The sequence below is a fragment of the Ursus arctos genome, unplaced genomic scaffold, assembly GCF_023065955.2.
Source record: "Ursus arctos isolate Adak ecotype North America unplaced genomic scaffold, UrsArc2.0 scaffold_19, whole genome shotgun sequence".
NCBI classification, from domain to species: domain Eukaryota; kingdom Metazoa; phylum Chordata; class Mammalia; order Carnivora; family Ursidae; genus Ursus; species Ursus arctos.
The window spans coordinates 5967577-5985160 of NW_026622863.1; the positions used below are offsets into that span (position 1 = coordinate 5967577).

General features: G+C 35.0%; 1 protein-coding gene and 1 pseudogene across 1 annotated transcript in view; both read right to left on the minus strand.

The window, feature by feature from the left end:
* Positions 1 to 17584, minus strand: part of ITFG1 (integrin alpha FG-GAP repeat containing 1) — a 269979-nt gene that overhangs the window by 1698 nt on the left and 250697 nt on the right. The window contains exons 15-17 of the mRNA XM_026494703.4: positions 6569 to 6693; positions 5846 to 5928; positions 2522 to 2639 (exon numbers count right to left, since the gene is read on the minus strand). Of these exons, the coding sequence (XP_026350488.1) occupies positions 2522 to 2639; positions 5846 to 5928; positions 6569 to 6693 (326 nt within the window). The remainder of the gene's footprint in view (positions 1 to 2521; positions 2640 to 5845; positions 5929 to 6568; positions 6694 to 17584) is intronic.
* LOC113252596 (U2 spliceosomal RNA) lies at positions 12509 to 12617 on the minus strand (annotated as a pseudogene).

Genomic DNA, 17584 nt, shown 5'->3' on the forward strand with positions numbered 1-17584 from the left:
GATTCTACAAGGATGGAACTATTACATTTTTCCCATTCTTAACACTAATGTTAATAAATGAATCTAAGGAAAGTACATCAATTATTTTGGCCTTAACCTACTGATTTAGCATATATTCACTGACCCTCCACTCCCACCAAAGTACTGTGCTTGGTATTTTGAGGGATTAAAAAAACTCCTCAGTTTTGTATCTTGTTCTCAAGGAACTTAAAGAAAGAAAAAAGCAAAACATATTGAATAACTGTATTTCAGGAAAAAAAGTGAAAACTGTCACTAATATTCTGGGAGAGAGATTACTTCTAGGTTGGAGTGAGGAAAGGGAAAGCTTTGAAAAGATAGTATTTATGGAAATGGAGGGGGAGAGGCATTCATTCCAAGCTGGGGGTAGAACAGGTGCCATCATGGGAAGTTGGGTAGGAGTGGGGAATATATGAAAGCAGCTGGTAAGAAACGAGGTTGGAAAGGTATATGGCGGAGTCACATGGAAGTTCTATGAAGGCCAGGCTAAGGAGTGGACACGGTTTAGGCAGGGATTTTTGAGCAGAGGAGTGACATGATTAAGGCTAAACTTGATGATGAGTTAGTTATATGGCAGCAATGTGATCAATGGCGTGAAAAGGGAGAGAATAGATTCAGGGAGACCAGGCAGGACTGAACAGGACAAGGGGCTGAGCCTAAAGCCCTGAAAGCAGAAATGCAGAAGTGCTGCACGGACTGTTAGGGAAGCAGAGTCCATACGGCAACTAACCAAATTTTATAGGTAAGTAGGAAAGAAGAGAGACGAAGCTTTAAAATACTGGTTTTAAGGTGCCTGCAAGTGATCTAGGTGGAGATGTCATGGAGACAGCTGGAAATGGGCTAAGAGAACTTCAGGGACAGATGAGTATTAGGGGTATTTGAGGTAATAGCTTGAAGCTATGGTTGTGGATAAAATTGGCAGGAAAAGTGCAGAAAGAAGACGGCCTAGAGCAGACCCGTGGTTAGGAAATGGTAGAAGGGAGCACCCAGCTCGGTGCAAGAGAAGGAGTCAAAGAGGTAGGAGATGGACCACAGTATCACGGGAGAGTACACACTGTCAAATCCACATCTGTATCTAAAATTTCAATTTTAGCCACTGCATCATTATTATTGTAGGTCCACAATGTTTATACTGTAATCAGGTGATCTGAGAAATTAATGAAACTAATTTCCTTTCCTTTATAGGTCTAGAGTTATGTAATACTTCAGACTATATTCTGACACCTCTGGACCAAAGTATGTAGGATCGCCCTTTATTTTATGTCTTAAGTTGCAACCTTGAACTGAGTATGTAAGCTTCTGTTATCATTTTTGATATATAAAGGAGGAAATATTTAGGAAGAGACAAACCTATGAACATTTATCAGGACAATTAAGATCTTCTCTTTTTCCTAAGTTAAAACAGCTAAAATACATGGTAAATTTAGTTAACAAAAAATGATTATGGTGGGCATGACAATCCAAAGAGAGCAGGTGCGAAAAAAGAAAACACTTTTATGACATGAAGAAGCCCTTTTTGGGGAATGCTGTTGGAACCTGTTAGTTATATACTTTAATATATATTCATATTAATTCATGCACTTAATTCATATTCACATTTTCATAGAAATTAGCTTTTTCAGTTTATATCTAAACTGCTAGTAAGTTATGTGATAGCCTCTTTTTTCCTCCTCATAAACATTATACAAAAAAATCTACACTTGGTGTGCTGTTTTTAATTATTATTTAGGGGTTATACTAAAGAACAGAAAAATGTTTAGTTTAGTGAAAAGAATACTTTAGAGATGGAAAAGATGTTTATCACTTTGATTGTTACTTCCCACCCAAACCTTGAGAAAGTCATTTAACCTCTCTGTGCTCGAATTCTTTTTTTTTTTTTTTTTTTTTTTTTTTTTTTTTTTTTTTTTAAAGATTTTATTTATTTATTTAACAGAGATAGAGACAGCCAGCGAGAGAGGGAACACAAGCAGGGGAGTGGGAGAGGAAGAAGCAGGCTCATAGCAGAAGAGCCTGATGTGGGGCTCGAACCCAGAACGCCGGGATCATGCCCTGAGCCGAAGGCAGACGCTTAACCGCTGTGCCACCCAGGCGCCCCTGTGCTCGAATTCTTTATATAGACATAGCTTTTAGTCCTGGAATAAAGTGTTCATGGCTTTATCAGTAGATAATAAACACAGGCTTTTTAAAAAAATTATTTTTCAGGCCTTTATGAAATTATTTCTAATGGAGTTTTTCAATATACCTGCTCATTTCTGGGCGATCATTCTATTACTATTGTACAGCATTGAAGTTTTAAAATAATTTCCTGTGATTTGTATGAATTGCTAAGAGACATTAGCAACTTAAAGGGATGAAATAAATTATAATAATAAGAGGACATTATGGATAGAATGTGAAAAATCACAAAATCTTAGTCATTTGAAAAATGACTACGTGTTTTTAAAGAGCAATATATTACTATTACAAATTAACAAAGGTTAATGTTTCATTTAAATGAACCAACCTTTTCTTGCCAATGTAAAATGCCAATTATTGCCAAGATGAAAACACAGACACCAATGAGAGCTATAGCAGTAAGTAGAACAATGTTACTTGGTGTAAGATACAGTTTGGCACTCCAGCTGCAGATAAAACAGAATCATTAAAATTACACATTTTAACTGAAAAATAACAAAATTCTACAGACTGAAAAGCAAATAGCTGTTAATTAATCAGTTGATTCATCCATTAATTCATTTTCCCATCTATCCATTCACTATAAACAAAGCAATAGCAATTAAATTTAGATAGGGCTAAGAATATTGACAACCCTGCAGAGTTCAGATTTTACTCAGAGAACTGAAATAGAATAGAATTTTTGATGAGATGCTTATTATTTTTCTTTGATCCTGCGAGAATTATTCTTAAGTAAATGTATTAAGGATACTTAGGACAATCTTAGACACTGTTTTTACATCTTGATTTACTTGCTGAATTTGAAACCTTGACTCTAAGGCTATATAGTTACATGATTTTGATAAGATCTCATATCACCTATTTTTTGACCCCTTTTCACATATGTACTATGGCCAACTAAAACAGCCATATATCTCAGCGGGCTATGTAGATAGATGGCTTGTGTAAAAACACTTCTATCATTTCTGTGTCATGTTGGAGGGTTTACATTACTACAATGACGTTGAGACTTCTTACAAAATCACTTTTAGTCCCTCAGTGTTAATGGCAATATATAGACTTTAGCATAAATAGAACTAGCTCTTTCTCCTAAAACAGTCCACATAATACAGCACTTATAAACCCTGAGAAGCTTAAAATTGGGGTCTAATATCATCAACACTGTAAGTGGTTATATACAAAGAATTTTGTTCCTTCTGAAAATAGGCAATAGATATATTTTCCTTTTAAAGTCACCTACTATTACTGTACTACTATCAATTTCTCCCTTTAGGTCTCTTAACAGTTGCTTTATGTATTTAGGTGCTCCTGTGTTGGGTACATAAACATTTACGACTGTTATATCCTTTTGTTGTATTGACTCCTGTATTATTATGCAATGCCCTTCTTTGTCTTTTATCATAGTCTTTGTTTTAAATTCTATTTTGTCTGATGTAAGTATAACTATCCAGCTTCTTTTGGTTTCCATTGCAAGAAACATCTTTTCCCTTCTTTCAGTCTCTGTATGTCTTTACATCACAAGAGGCGAGTCTCTTGTAGGAAGCATATCTTGTTTTTTAATCCATTCAGCCTATTTTCATTTTAAAAGTTTAATAAAAGTAAGATCATTCTGATGAATAGCAAGTAGCGATTGACTTATTTTGGGATAATTAAAATTTATTGATCTGTAAGTTAGCCTCTAGTCAGTAAATCTCAAAATACACCTCAAACTAAAATCAATTCAGTTTTTATTATGTACATAAATTTGAAAAGAACATTTCTTCAGAAAGAGCAAGAGAAACATGAAAAATGTTGAGATTATAAAAGAAAACTATAACAGAACTTTCTAGAAACTCAAAAGTAAGAAAACCAAGAAAATGAATACTGTTAGGTGAGGTTAGCTATTCTCAGTATCTTACCTCATACTTAAAAAAAAAAAAAATTCTTTCATGAGTTTTTTTGGGTAGTTCTCTTAAATAGACTTTTAAAAACCATGAAAACAGGAATCTTAAGATGGTAAGAAAAAAATTGGACAAAAGGCCAGTCCTTAATTTCTTACTCAGAAACAGTCATTCTTATCAATTTCTTGGATATCCTTCCAGAGATATTTTATACATATATAGACATATATGCACAGATATCCTTTTCAAATCACAAATGGTTGCTTACTATATATACTCTAAATGCATTTTCCTTTTATTGTCTTTTGCTTACCACTCTATTTTAAGAGTTTGTTCTATGTCATGATATTACACCATATAGGAGTACAAAATTTATATATTTTCCTACTCATGGTATAGATTTTCTAGTTTTGTTATACATTTCATGTATAGAAAAATAACAAACATATAATACAGATACATTAAAAAATATCTGAACTCAGACTATTATTGTTTCTGGTGATATTATCTTTTTTATAAGATTTTATTTTTAAATAATCTCTATACCCCGCACGGGGCCCGAACCCATACCCCCAAAATCAAGAGTCATGTGCTCCACTGATGGAGACACCAAGGTGCCCCTCTACTGATGTTATCTTATTTCAAGCATAGTGCTGTAATGAAGTGGTTTTCTTAAGTAGTTTGGTTATAAAGCTCTTAAATCCACCATAAGATACATTCTGGGGTATGCTGGTAAACTGGCCCTCGGAGGTGGGGAAAAAGCCCTGGCTGGCAGTTGCCAATTTTCATCTTGTAAATATTCCCGTCATAGCTGATTTTAGTGTGATCTCACTGAACAGAGTGGGAAGAAGATCGTACAATCAGCTCATGAGGTGGCATGAACTGGTTCCAGCAAAGCACTGAATATATTCCATCTAAAAATTTAATAAAGAACAATACAGCCTCCATTTTGAGAAGAAATGTAACAAAACAGGACCTCGCTGGTTACATATTCATAGATACATCACACCCTTCCTCTTTGGGTATTTTTTCATATTGATATCAGACTAGCCTTAAGAACAACTTATGTTCCTCCCAGTGAAATTTAAGTGTTAGTGAATACCTTTATCACCTACTTTTTAAAAACAGTGGAATCACTCTAGTAATTAAAGAAAAATGAACAAAGATAAGGAGTTAGATTTAAACACTATTCCAATTAAAGGAATACATTCTGCTAATAAGGAAAAAAAAATCACCTTTGCTGAGAACTTACTCGATGCTGGGCACTTTTGTAAGCATATTTCACCTATATCCTTTTAAGGCAGGTATTCTATCTCCCACTTTACAGGTGCAGAAATTGACCCTCAGCAGATCTTAGTCTCTACCCAAGGTCTGTTTGACTCTCACACTTGTGCCTAACCACTGTGGGATATATACCACTGCCCAAGCATTTATTGAAAAGATCAGAATGCTTATTAAAAAATTCAGCATTCTGAAATTTTAGAATTTAGAGCTAGTAAACTGAAGTCAGTTTATTGAAGCAGAATAAATATAAATCCCTAATTAGTTAACCTGCTGTTTTTCTAATAAGGTTTAATTTGTTTTTCATAAAAAAAGTCACGGACCTTTCGTGTAGGAATGTTTTGTCATTTAAGGTTTGCTGTAAGCAAATTAAATGATGGCACTCATGGGAACACAGCAGGAACAGAAAGAGTTTTTAAAAGATGTTAACTGTACCTATGATTCCGAGTTGACAGTATTTTTACCAAAATCAGTTCAAGCAAGGACATTACCTTCGAGGAACATTGTGAGGATATGGAATGACAATTAGCTGGGAATTTGGAATGATTGCAGTCCACTCTTGTTTTCGTATAGACTGGAAAAAGAATTTAAGAACATTTAACATCTAGTACACTTTAAACAGAATTATTATCCTAAATAAATAAGGAAAAAGCTTAAGTGCTCCTTGATTAATTGAAATCCTAGGTATGGATTAAGCTAAATTTATATATATTAAGCCCCAAACGGGGCTCCTGTGCCCTGTTAGCAAAAATTTTTTTGATCTTTTCAGGGAAGGATTATATTTCTGTCTCATGGATTCATTAACAAATATTTATTGAACAGTGTAGCAGGCACTGTTCACAGTGCTATCTATGTACAAGTGCTGCTTGAAGCTACAATTCAAGTGGAGGTGGAGTATGACAAGAAACAAAATAAACTATAAATTATGTTAGATAGTAAAGATGAAGAGAAAAAGCAGGAAAGAGGGACAGGAGGTCATGAGGTTTATGAGAGGTGGTAGAAAACTACATCTTTAAATTATGATGTGCTCTATGTAAGATAAGCTTAGACAGGTCATTACCTATTTCTCTTTTCCTATATTCTCTTTAAAGAGATTTAAAAAGATTCAATTATTTGAATTCAAATTCAATTGAATTCAAATTGTTGAGTTTAAATATTTGAATAGTATATATTAAGACACAGATTAATTGCAAACAAAATAAATGTTTACTCACCTTCTCTCCAGATGGACGGGGAATGCCGACATACAGATGATCAAGAAAATTTGCACTTCGACCTAAACCAAGTACATTGTATGGTAGCTGGAGGGCTAAATGTGCGGACTGGCTGAGTTGTCCAGCTAAATTTATTAAAAAAAAAAAAAAAAAAGAGGCATCTTTGTAAACATTGCTCTCATCAAATATTAAAACGATAAAATGTTAACAATGTAGGTGCCAAAACTTAATTCTTTAAGGATAAAAATGTGAAATGAAATGTCTGGTTCATTACCATCAATGATTCACTTTTCAAAGAAAGCGGCTTTATTGAGATATAATTCACACTCCATAAACATCACCCATTTAAAATGCACAATTAGTGGTTTTGAGTATGTTAAAAAAGTTGTTGAGCCATAACCACAGTCAAATTTTAGAATATTTTCATCACCCAACAAAGAAACCCCATTCCCATGAGCAGTTACTCCTATTTCTAACCCCTATTATTTCAGATATGGGTAACCACTAATCTACTTTCTTTATAGATTCGCCTCCTCTGGAGATTCATATAGATACAATCATACAATGTGTGGTCTTTTTATGAATAATGCTGCGGTGCACATTCACATACAAGTATCTGTGTCAACTTACGTTTCCCAAAATGGATGCACCATTCTATACTCCCACCAATACGTACGAAGGCTCCAAGTTTTCTATATCCTTGCCAACACTTTCTCTGTCTTTTTAATCATAGCCATTCCAGTGGTTGTGAAGTGATATCTCGTTGTGGCTTTTTTTGCATTTCCCTAATGACTAATGATGCTGAGCTGCTTTTCAAATGTTATTGGCTACATATATGTGTAGCTACCTTTTTATTTCTATGAAGGGTGGTAGTAGTGTCCTCTCTTGTTTTGGATTTTAGTCATTTGAGTCTTTCAGTCTAGTTAAAGGTTTGTAAATTTGGTTAATCTTAAAAAAATCTTTTGGTTGAATTGGTTTTATGTTTTTCTTCCCTACTTATTTTCTCTCATTATTTCTCACCTTCTGCTTGCTTTGGGTTTAGTTTGCTAGTTTAGTTGGCTAGTTTCTTAAGGTGGTTATTAATTATAGATTGTTCTTATTCCTTAATATAGGCATTTAAAGTACTAAATTTCCCTCTAAGAACCACTTTAGATGCATTCTATACATTGTGGCATGTTGTGTTTTTGTTTTCACGCACCTAAAGTATTTTCCAGTTTTCCTTGTGATTTCTTTTAAAATTTAAAAAAAAATTATCTTATTTTATCTTTTTATTATGTTAGTCACCATACAGTACTTCATTAGTTTTTGATGTAGCGTTCCATGACTCATTGTTTGTGTACAACACCCAGTGCTCCTTGCAATATGTGCCCTCCTTACTACCCATCACTGGGCCAATCCCCCTCCCCTCTGAAACCAGGACTCAGGGAAACAAACTGAGGGTCCCTTGTGATTTCTTAGTTGACCCATTGGTTTTTTAGAAGTGTGATGTTTAATTTCCACGTATTTGTGAATTTGCAAATATTAATGACTTCTAATATTATCCTATTGTAGTTGGGGAATGTACTTGGCATGATTTCAATCCTTTTAAATTTACTGAAGCTTGTTTTGTGACTTAGCATATAGTCTACTTTGTAGACCTTTCCAGCTGTGCTTGAGAAGAATGCATATTCTGTTGCTGTTGGGTGGAGTGTTCTATACATGTCTGTTAGGTTTCGTTGGTTTATAGTGTCATTTTCTCTTTCCTTATAGATCTTATGCCTCATTTGACCCATTACTGAAAGTGGGGTATTAAAGCCTACAAAAATTTATTTTAAATTATTGATTTCTCTCCTCAATTCTTCATGTATTTGGGGTGCCCTATTGTTAGGTGCCAATGTCTTTATAGTTATTATAGCTTCCTTATGGATTGCCCTTTTTATTGTCATTATAAAATGTACTTTTTTGTCTCTAGTAACAATTTTTTTCTTTAAGTCTAGTTTAATCTGATGTTAGAATGGCCACTCCAGCTTTCTTTTGGTTATTCTTTGCATGGCACAATTGTCCCCATCTTTTTACTTTCAACTTATTTATATCTTTTTTTAAAAGATTTTATTTTTTTAAGTATTCTCTATACTCAATGTGGGGCTTGAATTTACAGTCCTGAGGTGCAGAGTCACATGCTCCATTGACTGAGCCAGCCAGGTGCCCCTCAACTTTTTTGTATCTTTGAACCTAAAGTGTCTCTTGTAGATGGCACATAATTGGGTCATATATAATTATCCATTCTACCAATCTCTGCCTTTTGATAGGAGTGTTTATTCCAATTACATTTAATGTAATTACTGATAAGGTAGGATTTCTGTCTCCCATTTATTACTGGTTTTGTATAGGTCTTATGTCTTTTTAATTCTATTCCTCCATTGCTGCTTTGTTAAATGTTTTCTAGTGTACCATTTTAACTCCCTAGTTTTTTTTTTCTGTTTTTTGAATTATTGTCTTCATGGTTGCCATGGGGATTACAATTAGCATATTAACTAAAAAAAACCCAACTTAATTCCTAGTGCATATAACAACTTCGCTGCAATATAGCTACTGTCCTCCCCCTTCCTTTAGGCTCTTATCATACATATATTTTTATACATTATCAATCCATCAACACAGGTTTAGAATGATCACTGTATACAGTTGTCTTTTAAGTCAGATAGGAAATGAGGCATCACCATATTTTATGTTTATCTATAATCTTACTGGTGTTTTTTACTTAACTGTGTGGATTTGAGTTACTGTCCAGTTGTCCTCTCAGTTCAGCATTTCTTGTAGGATTGGTCTACTAGAGATGAACTGTTTTGTTTATCTAGGAATGTCTAATTTTTTTCATTTTTGAAGGATAGGTTTACCACATATAGAATTCCTGATTGACAGATTTCCCCCCCTCTTTTAGCACTTTGGATATATCATCCCCCTCTGGCTTCTATGGCTTTTGGTGAGAAGTCAGCTGTTAATCTTATTGAGGCTCTCCTGAATGTGGTAAGTAGCCTCTCTCTTGCTGCTATCAATAGTCTCTTTCTGTCTTTGTTTTTTTGACAGTTTGACTATGTGTGGATCTCTTTGAATTTATTCTCCCTGGAATTGGCTGAGCTTCTTAGATGTACAGATTAATGTTTTTCATCAAATTTGGGTGGTTTCAGCCATTATTGCTTCAGGTATTTATTTTGCCCCTTACTCTCTTTTCCTTCTAAGAATCCCCTTATACATATGTTGGTATGCTTGATGGAGGGTCCATAGGTCTCTGAGTTTTTTTTTTCTAAAGATTTATTTCTTTATTATTTGAGAGACAGAGAGGGGGAGGGAGGGGCAGAGGATGAGGGAGAGAGAGAAGCTCAAGAAGACTCCCTGCTGGGCACAGAGCCCAACACAAGGCTCGATGTCACAATCCTGAGATCATGACCTGAGCCGAAACCAAGAGTCAGACACTTAACTGACTGAGCCACCGAGGCACCCCATGAAGTTTTTTCCAGTAACCCAGGCTGTATACAGAGATTTGTATTCAGGTTTGATCTGTATTCAAGTTTGCTTATTCTTTTGTCAAGTCAAATCTGTTATTGAGACCTTTACTGAATTTTTCACTTCAGTTACTGTATTTTCCACCTCCAGAATTTCTATTTGATTTTTGAAAATGATCTTTATCTCCTTATTTCCATTTTCTATTTAGTGAGACATGGTTATCATACTTACCCCTAATTCTTCAATCCTGGCTTCTTTTAGTTCTTTGAACATATTTATAGTAGCTGATTTATACTTTTTGTCAACTAAGTCCAATACCTTTGGGCACATTTTCTGTTGTTTGCTTTTATTTTTTTAAAATGTGTTTGTGGCATACTTTCCTGTTTCTTTGCATGCCTTATAATTTGTGGTTGAAAGTGGCCTTCATAGATAATGTAACAACTATGGTATTCAATCATCTCCCTTTAAGGATTTGTGGGTTGTTGTTGTTGTTGGTAGTGGTGTTCCTTTGTTTAGTGACTTTCCTGGAAGAATTCTATAGATTCTGCATTCCCTGCCACAAAGTTATTTTATTTTCTTATTTTTAAAGTTTTTGTCTTCAGCCTGGCTTCCTAGGGGGCATACTTGGGTTGGTATAACCAATGACTGGTACACAAGATTTCCTTAAATATCTTGTCTGTATGTCTTCCACACTTTATCTGGAGGACTTATGTGTGGAAGCATGCCTTCAAACTTTAAGCAGTTTATAGGATAGCTTTACCTTTCATTTCTTGCTTGAGCAGGGCCTCAAGATAGTATATTCAAGCTGAGCATCTGAATCAAGTAGTTTCCTTTCTAGGCATGTTCACAGCCTTCTAGAGCCCCATGAATATACTGGAGTTTTGCAAAGTCGCTGATGGTTACCTAGTTCTTCAGGACTTCCTTTTATACTTTGGCCAGGCTCTTGTTTCACTACACCTGAAATCGTAGGCTTAGGTAGCTTAGATTTTGCCAGCAGATGATTGTTGTTTTTGGTAATGCCCTGGGGGATAGGGCTTTTTTAAAAATTTTTATTTTTTACTGCTGGGCTGAACTCTGAGTCAAATCAAATAGCCCCAACATCCTAAGAGTGGGGATTTTCTAGGGAATTGTTAGTTTAGATAAAATACTGACAGTGCTATGGGGATGGGAATTTTAACTCAGTCAGTCCTGTCTACTGATTGTGAGCTACTGGCTTTTCATGGCTGCTGCACTGCCGTACAACTCAGTAGAGAAGGGAGCTTGGGTGGGAATAGCCCCAAATTAAAATGCCACAGACCCTGCAATCTTATTGAGGATTAGTAGTTCCTCTTGAATAGACAACATAGTCCATTCTGTGGCTTTGGTAAATTTCTAGAGTTCTGAAATGGTTGATATTAGTTGTTTGGCCAGTATTTTTTTTCCTTTTTGGGGAGAGCAGGTTCATGGGGTCCTCACAATGGCATTCCAAAAGTCAGTCTCTCCCTATGAGAGTATATATTTGCTAGGTATTTGCTACATAATTAAACTGAACATTTAAAGGATAAGATTAATTAATACTTAAATATTTTAATATTCAGGACTCTGCTAACATCACTAAACATTACCCAGAAATATGAAATCATTTGAAAGTATACATGATTTTTTAATGTAATTCCTGTGTTAGAAATAGATATGTATAATGGAAAGAAATAGAGAACTTTGGGATAGGCATTTAAAAAAAGTTAAACAATGTATGTAAAATTGTAAAGCAATATAATGAATTGCAAATTAGTAGAACTGAGTGCGAATGCTAATTGAATGATAATGCTTACACTTGAGTATCTTGTCCTGAATGATAAATAATACATTAGCTATATGTTATCATAAAATTGTTACATAGTTGAAGTAAAAATCAAATATATACTGATTTCATTACACTACCAGCAAAGACTGACTTAAGAGATCAAACTAGACATATAAATTATTTTTCTACAATTACCTTACTGTAAAGAACCCAAATAAGAACATTTATCATTAATACTCTATTAAGAAGACCACAGAACATAAATTTCAAATTAAAACAGTACGTTTAATAAGAAAACTTAAAAACTGTTAAAAAGAATAATGAAAATAAAAGTATCCAAAGCCTCAAAATGAAGATATAATTATTATATTTTAGCATGCTTTTAATCATGTAATTTTTTCCCTAGGCATGTGCAAGCACAAACACATTAGCATAATTAAGTTTTATTGCTTTTCACTATTATTTTATGAGTATTTTCTCATGTTATTAAAATTCTTTAAAAATAGGTAAGCGGAGAGAAAGATTATAGCAACACTGAAATCCCATTGAGAAAACCAAACTAACAGTTAAAAGACATTTATTATTATATATGCCTTTAAAAACTATTTTTCTAAAATCTACAGATTATCAAAAACAATTTTATTGCCTACATTAATCCTCTTACATCATCACTGAAAAAATCTATTGTTGGAGATGATGGATTTCTCCTTATTTTTCACGATTGTATTAAACTGGTAAGAACAGATACTAAACCTGATCTTAGCCAAAAGGCCAAGAAGTGATTAATCTTTCACCATTATAAATAACGCTTTAGTGAACATCTCTGAACATCAATGCATCAGGATTAGTTTTTTACATTCTTAGATATGGAATACTGGGTCGTGAAGTAGGACATTCATTGGATAAAAGAATAGTTTCTTCCAAACCGTAAGAGACTCTCAATCATAGTAAACAAACTGAGGGCTGCTGGAGGGGAGGGGGTTGGGAGATAGGGTAACTGGGTGATGGGCATTAAGGAGGGCAGTATAAAGAAAGGGGGGGGTGATCAGAAGGGGGAATGAAGCATGAGAGACTATGGACTATGAGAAACAAACTGGTGGCCTCCGAGGGGAGGGGGGTGGGGGAATGGGATAGACTCGTGATGGGTAGTAAGGAGGGCACGTATTGCATTGTGCACTGGGTGTTATACGCAACTAATGAATCATTGAATTTTACGTTGGAAACCGGGGATGTACTGTATGGTGACTAACATAATATAATAAAAAAACTTAAAAAAAAAAAAAAAGGAGGGCAGTGTAATGAGCACTGAGTATTATATAAGACTGATGAATCACTGACCTCTACCTCTGAAACCAATAATACAGTATATGTTAGTTCGTTGAATTTAAATAAAAAAAAGACACACACACAAAAGCATAGTCTCTTCAACAAACTGAGCTAACACACTTGGAGAATGATATACAAAAGAAAATCTGATTTTTAAAAAGAGGTGTACTACTTTACATTTCTACTCGTTTTCAATGAAAGCACCTATTACATTCCATTTCTTTATTGTTTTTGTAGGGGTGAAATTCACATAATATACAATTAACCATTTTAAAGTACAAAAATTAGGTGGTCTTTAGTGTATTCAGAATGTTGCACGACCACCAGCTCTCTCTAGTTTCCAAACATTTCATCACCCCATAAATATACCCATACCCATTATGTAATAACTCCTCATTCCCTGGTAACCTCTAATCTGCTCTCAGTCTCTATGGATTTATCTATTCTACATGTATGATATAAAGGAATCATACAAACGTGACCATTTATGTTTGGATTCTTTCACCTAGTATAACATTTTCAAGGTTTATATAAATTACAGCAATTATCAGTACAATTCCTTTAATGGCTGAATAATATTCCTTGTATGTATATACTTTGATTTGTTTAGCCATTCATCCATTTATAGACATTTGGGTTGATTCCATCTTTTGGCTTTTATGAGTAATGTTGCTATGAACATGGATGTACAGATAATCACTTTGAGACTCTGCTTTCAATTTTTTTGGGGGGATATACCCAGAGGTAGAACTCATCTCAATTATGCAACTCCATATTTCTATTTGTTTGAAACCCTGTAGTTATATTTCTATTTGCTTATAACCCTGTAGTTATAGTACTTCTCCCCCCCCCCCTTATTTGATTTCTTGGCAGTCTGCAATCCAAACACATTTCTACCTTTACTGCTATCATCTTGATCCAAGCCACCATCGTCTCTAACTGAATTATTTTAATGGGTTTCTATTTGGTTTCCCTGCTTTAACTATTGTTCTTCCTATTGTCTACTGCTTCACTCAGAATAAAAATTTGTTCTACCTAGTTTACATTCCCCGTCCCTCATTTAACTCAGTTTCATCTCTTACTCCTTAATTTCCCTTCCTTCTGCTCTAAGACACTGGCTCTTTACTGTTCCTTGAAAATTACACGGATGCTTATACCTTCCAGCCTTGGCACTGATCTTTTCCTTTGCCAAGAACATTCTTCAAAAGATAACTGCATGTCCAACTCTCTTACCTCCTTCAAATCTTTGTTCAAATGGCACTTTCTCAGAGAGGCCTGTTTTGGACACTCTACAGAAAACATCTGATGACTATCCTTTTTACCTGGCTTTATCTTGCCCCGTCCCACAGTTCTTATCACTTCCTGACAACTAAATAGTATTACATAATTTACTTATTATGTTTATTCCCTCTTTCCTCCTACTAGAATGTAATCTCTATGAGGGCTAAGATTTAGGTCTGTTTTATTTACTTCTATATTATAAGAGCCTAGAACAGGCCTGGCATACATTAGGCACTCAGTACATATTTTCTCAACAAATGAATGAATAAAGAAATTTTACTCTCCAAATACATCAAACCTGAGTCTTGTAACATATTCCCAACTTAAAAACACTGTATCAGTTTATACCGCATAGACACCAGTACAGAAAGATTGTTTACCTAAAGATAAATACATAAAAAGCATTTGTGATACCGTAATCACCAGATTCAAATGCCTATATGTTCTTTTATGACTGTATCTTAACCTGACTTTCCAAAACAGTTCAAATACACATTTACATAATTAAAAAGTAACAGTTTTTAAAGTTGATTCATTCTTATTCTCCAGGAGAATGTTACACGGACATAAAATTCTGACTGCTTAATGCCACTGTAAAATAGATTATGCTGTAATTTAAGAGTCTAAATTAATTAAGGCAGGACAGGAGATAAATCCCACTTTAATAATTTCCATGCACTCTGTTTTGAGGTAAGATATTGAAGCCAACTTCATTGCTGAAGAATACCAGATATGAACTTTATCATAACTGTAGCTCTGATGTCCACTTGTCAAAAATAAAACTTAAATAATGTATACATGCTGACATAAGAGGTGGAGAGCGAAGGGAAAAATCACTAGCCGAAGGGGGAAAAGAAAACTGAAATTTTATCTTTCTTGGTGTGTGATGTGTGTGTGTGTGTCTGTGTGTGTGTGTGTTAACGTTATTCTGAGCCAAAAGGACATTGAATTCTATCTCCCTGCAAAGGTTTAAGCCACTGGGAATTTGCATCTAACAGTAATGTCTGTAACTCTTCTGGCACTGCCCTGGCTTGAGGAAAAATAGCATCTCTATAAAAATGAGATAAAAGAACACATTCAAACAACCAATATTCTATGCAACTTTAGAGAAAAACATGCCTCTTCTTGGGAGAGAAAACTGTCCCGAGAAGTATTCATTATTCTAAAATGGACAGCTCTGAAACAAGAGTACATTGACATCAATTAAAATGGAGATGAAGAACACTAAGAGAGGACAAAGTATAAAAATTAAAGAAAATACCCTCTGTAAGCAGTAAGAATTAACAGCTATTAAAAGCATATGAGATGCCAAAAACTATGGCAAGTGTTTTTTGCATCTTATTGCAGTTGTTAGCAATAACTGCATGTGGGTAGGTCCTATTATCTCCATTTGATTATGGGGAAATCCAGAGGTTAAGCAATTTGACTAAAAACATATAGCTACTAAGTGGTGGAGCTGGGGCTTTAATTTTGGCAGCCTAATTCCAAATCCCACACCCTTCATCATCACCTGTGATCTTATTTTCAGCTGAAAAAGAAGTGTGATGTTTGACTTACTGTTCTATAAAAAGGACCTCTAATAACATTGAATAACCCCATCCAATGACATCTGATCTTTTACTGTTTTTTAAAAAAAATACTTAATTGGGGCACCTGGGTGGCACAGCAGTTAAGCGTCTGCCTTCAGCTCAGGGCGTGATCCAGGCGTTCTGGGATCGAGCCCCACATCGGGCTCCTCCGCTATGAGCCTGCTTCTTCCTCTCCCACTCCCCCTGCTTGTGTTCCCTCTCTCGCTGGCTGTCTCTATCTCTGTCGAATAAATAAATAAAATCTTTAAAAAAATACTTTATTCATTCGAGAGAGTGAGCAAGATAGAGAAGCAGGCTTCCTGATGAGCAGAGAGCCCAACACGGGGCTGGATCCCAGGACTCTGAGATCATGACCTGAGCCAAAGGCAGAAGCTTAACCGACTGAGCCACCCAGGTGCCCCATGATCTTTTACTGCTTGGATCTGTATAGTATTTGTGGTGTCCTAGGATATGATCTGAGAATCTCTAACATTTTATATGTAGTCATTCTAGTTAACATGGCCTTTCTTCACTTGTAAATCCAGGCTATGGCATTGGGCTTTGTGATGTTCTCTTCTATACCTAAAGCCTGGGCTATTTAAGCAGTTCTGGAAGATGAGGCTGGTGTATTTTGCTGATCTTCCTCAACAGGCACCAACTTCCCGAGCAAGAGTTTAATCCAGTTATACCACACAGGATTCGATTATGAAAAAGACTGTACTCTGGATATGGACTAGCCCTTGATCTACGCTAGAATAAGCTCAGGTTTTCTGGCTCATTCAAGATAGTTAAGAGGGCAGAGTGAAAATTTTAGGACTATTTTCACTGCCTGTGGGGGATGCTAAAAGAAACATCATCACGTTTTTGTTCCATGTGGTGTGCATGTTAAATTCTGTATTCCTATAAGGAAACAATATGAGAATATCAGGTAGGGAACAATGTTTCTTGGTGGGGAAAACTTGTAATTTTGAGAATGGCAAGTTGGATAATAACATGAATGGTGGAGGTTAAGAAACATGAACCTAAGATTTTGAAAAGAAAAATACGTTCCTAAATAGATTTAATATTAATTGTATTTCATTATATAGGGACTCCGATATAAATGATTTGGCCAGCATTGTTTCCTCTTACTCACTGGCCTGTACTCTTTAATGGTCCATTTCCAATTTTCTAGCTGCCTAAGAGAGTCATGCTTCTGGTATATTGTCATTTCTGCCTTTAGTCACTTCTGCCTTTATTACAATGTTTAATAACATTGTAAGTGAGAGATGTTCCTTTAATCAATGTGTTCTTTGTTCATTAGGTGACTAGTACACCAACTCTCTTCCTGGCAGGGCAAAGGGATGGAGAAAGACTGTTCCAGGTACTCATTTTTTTTTTTTTCCAAAACAAAGTTGTCAAGAATGATTCAATGGGTTAAAAAGGTCTTGATAAATGATAAAATTAAAAATTTAAAAATATATTATCACACCTAAAGCATGATCTTTCAGTGTAAAATATTTTCCCACACATCCAAGGAGACCAAAAATTATGACACGTAACCCGAAAACAGAAGCCTAGGGACCCAGGATATGA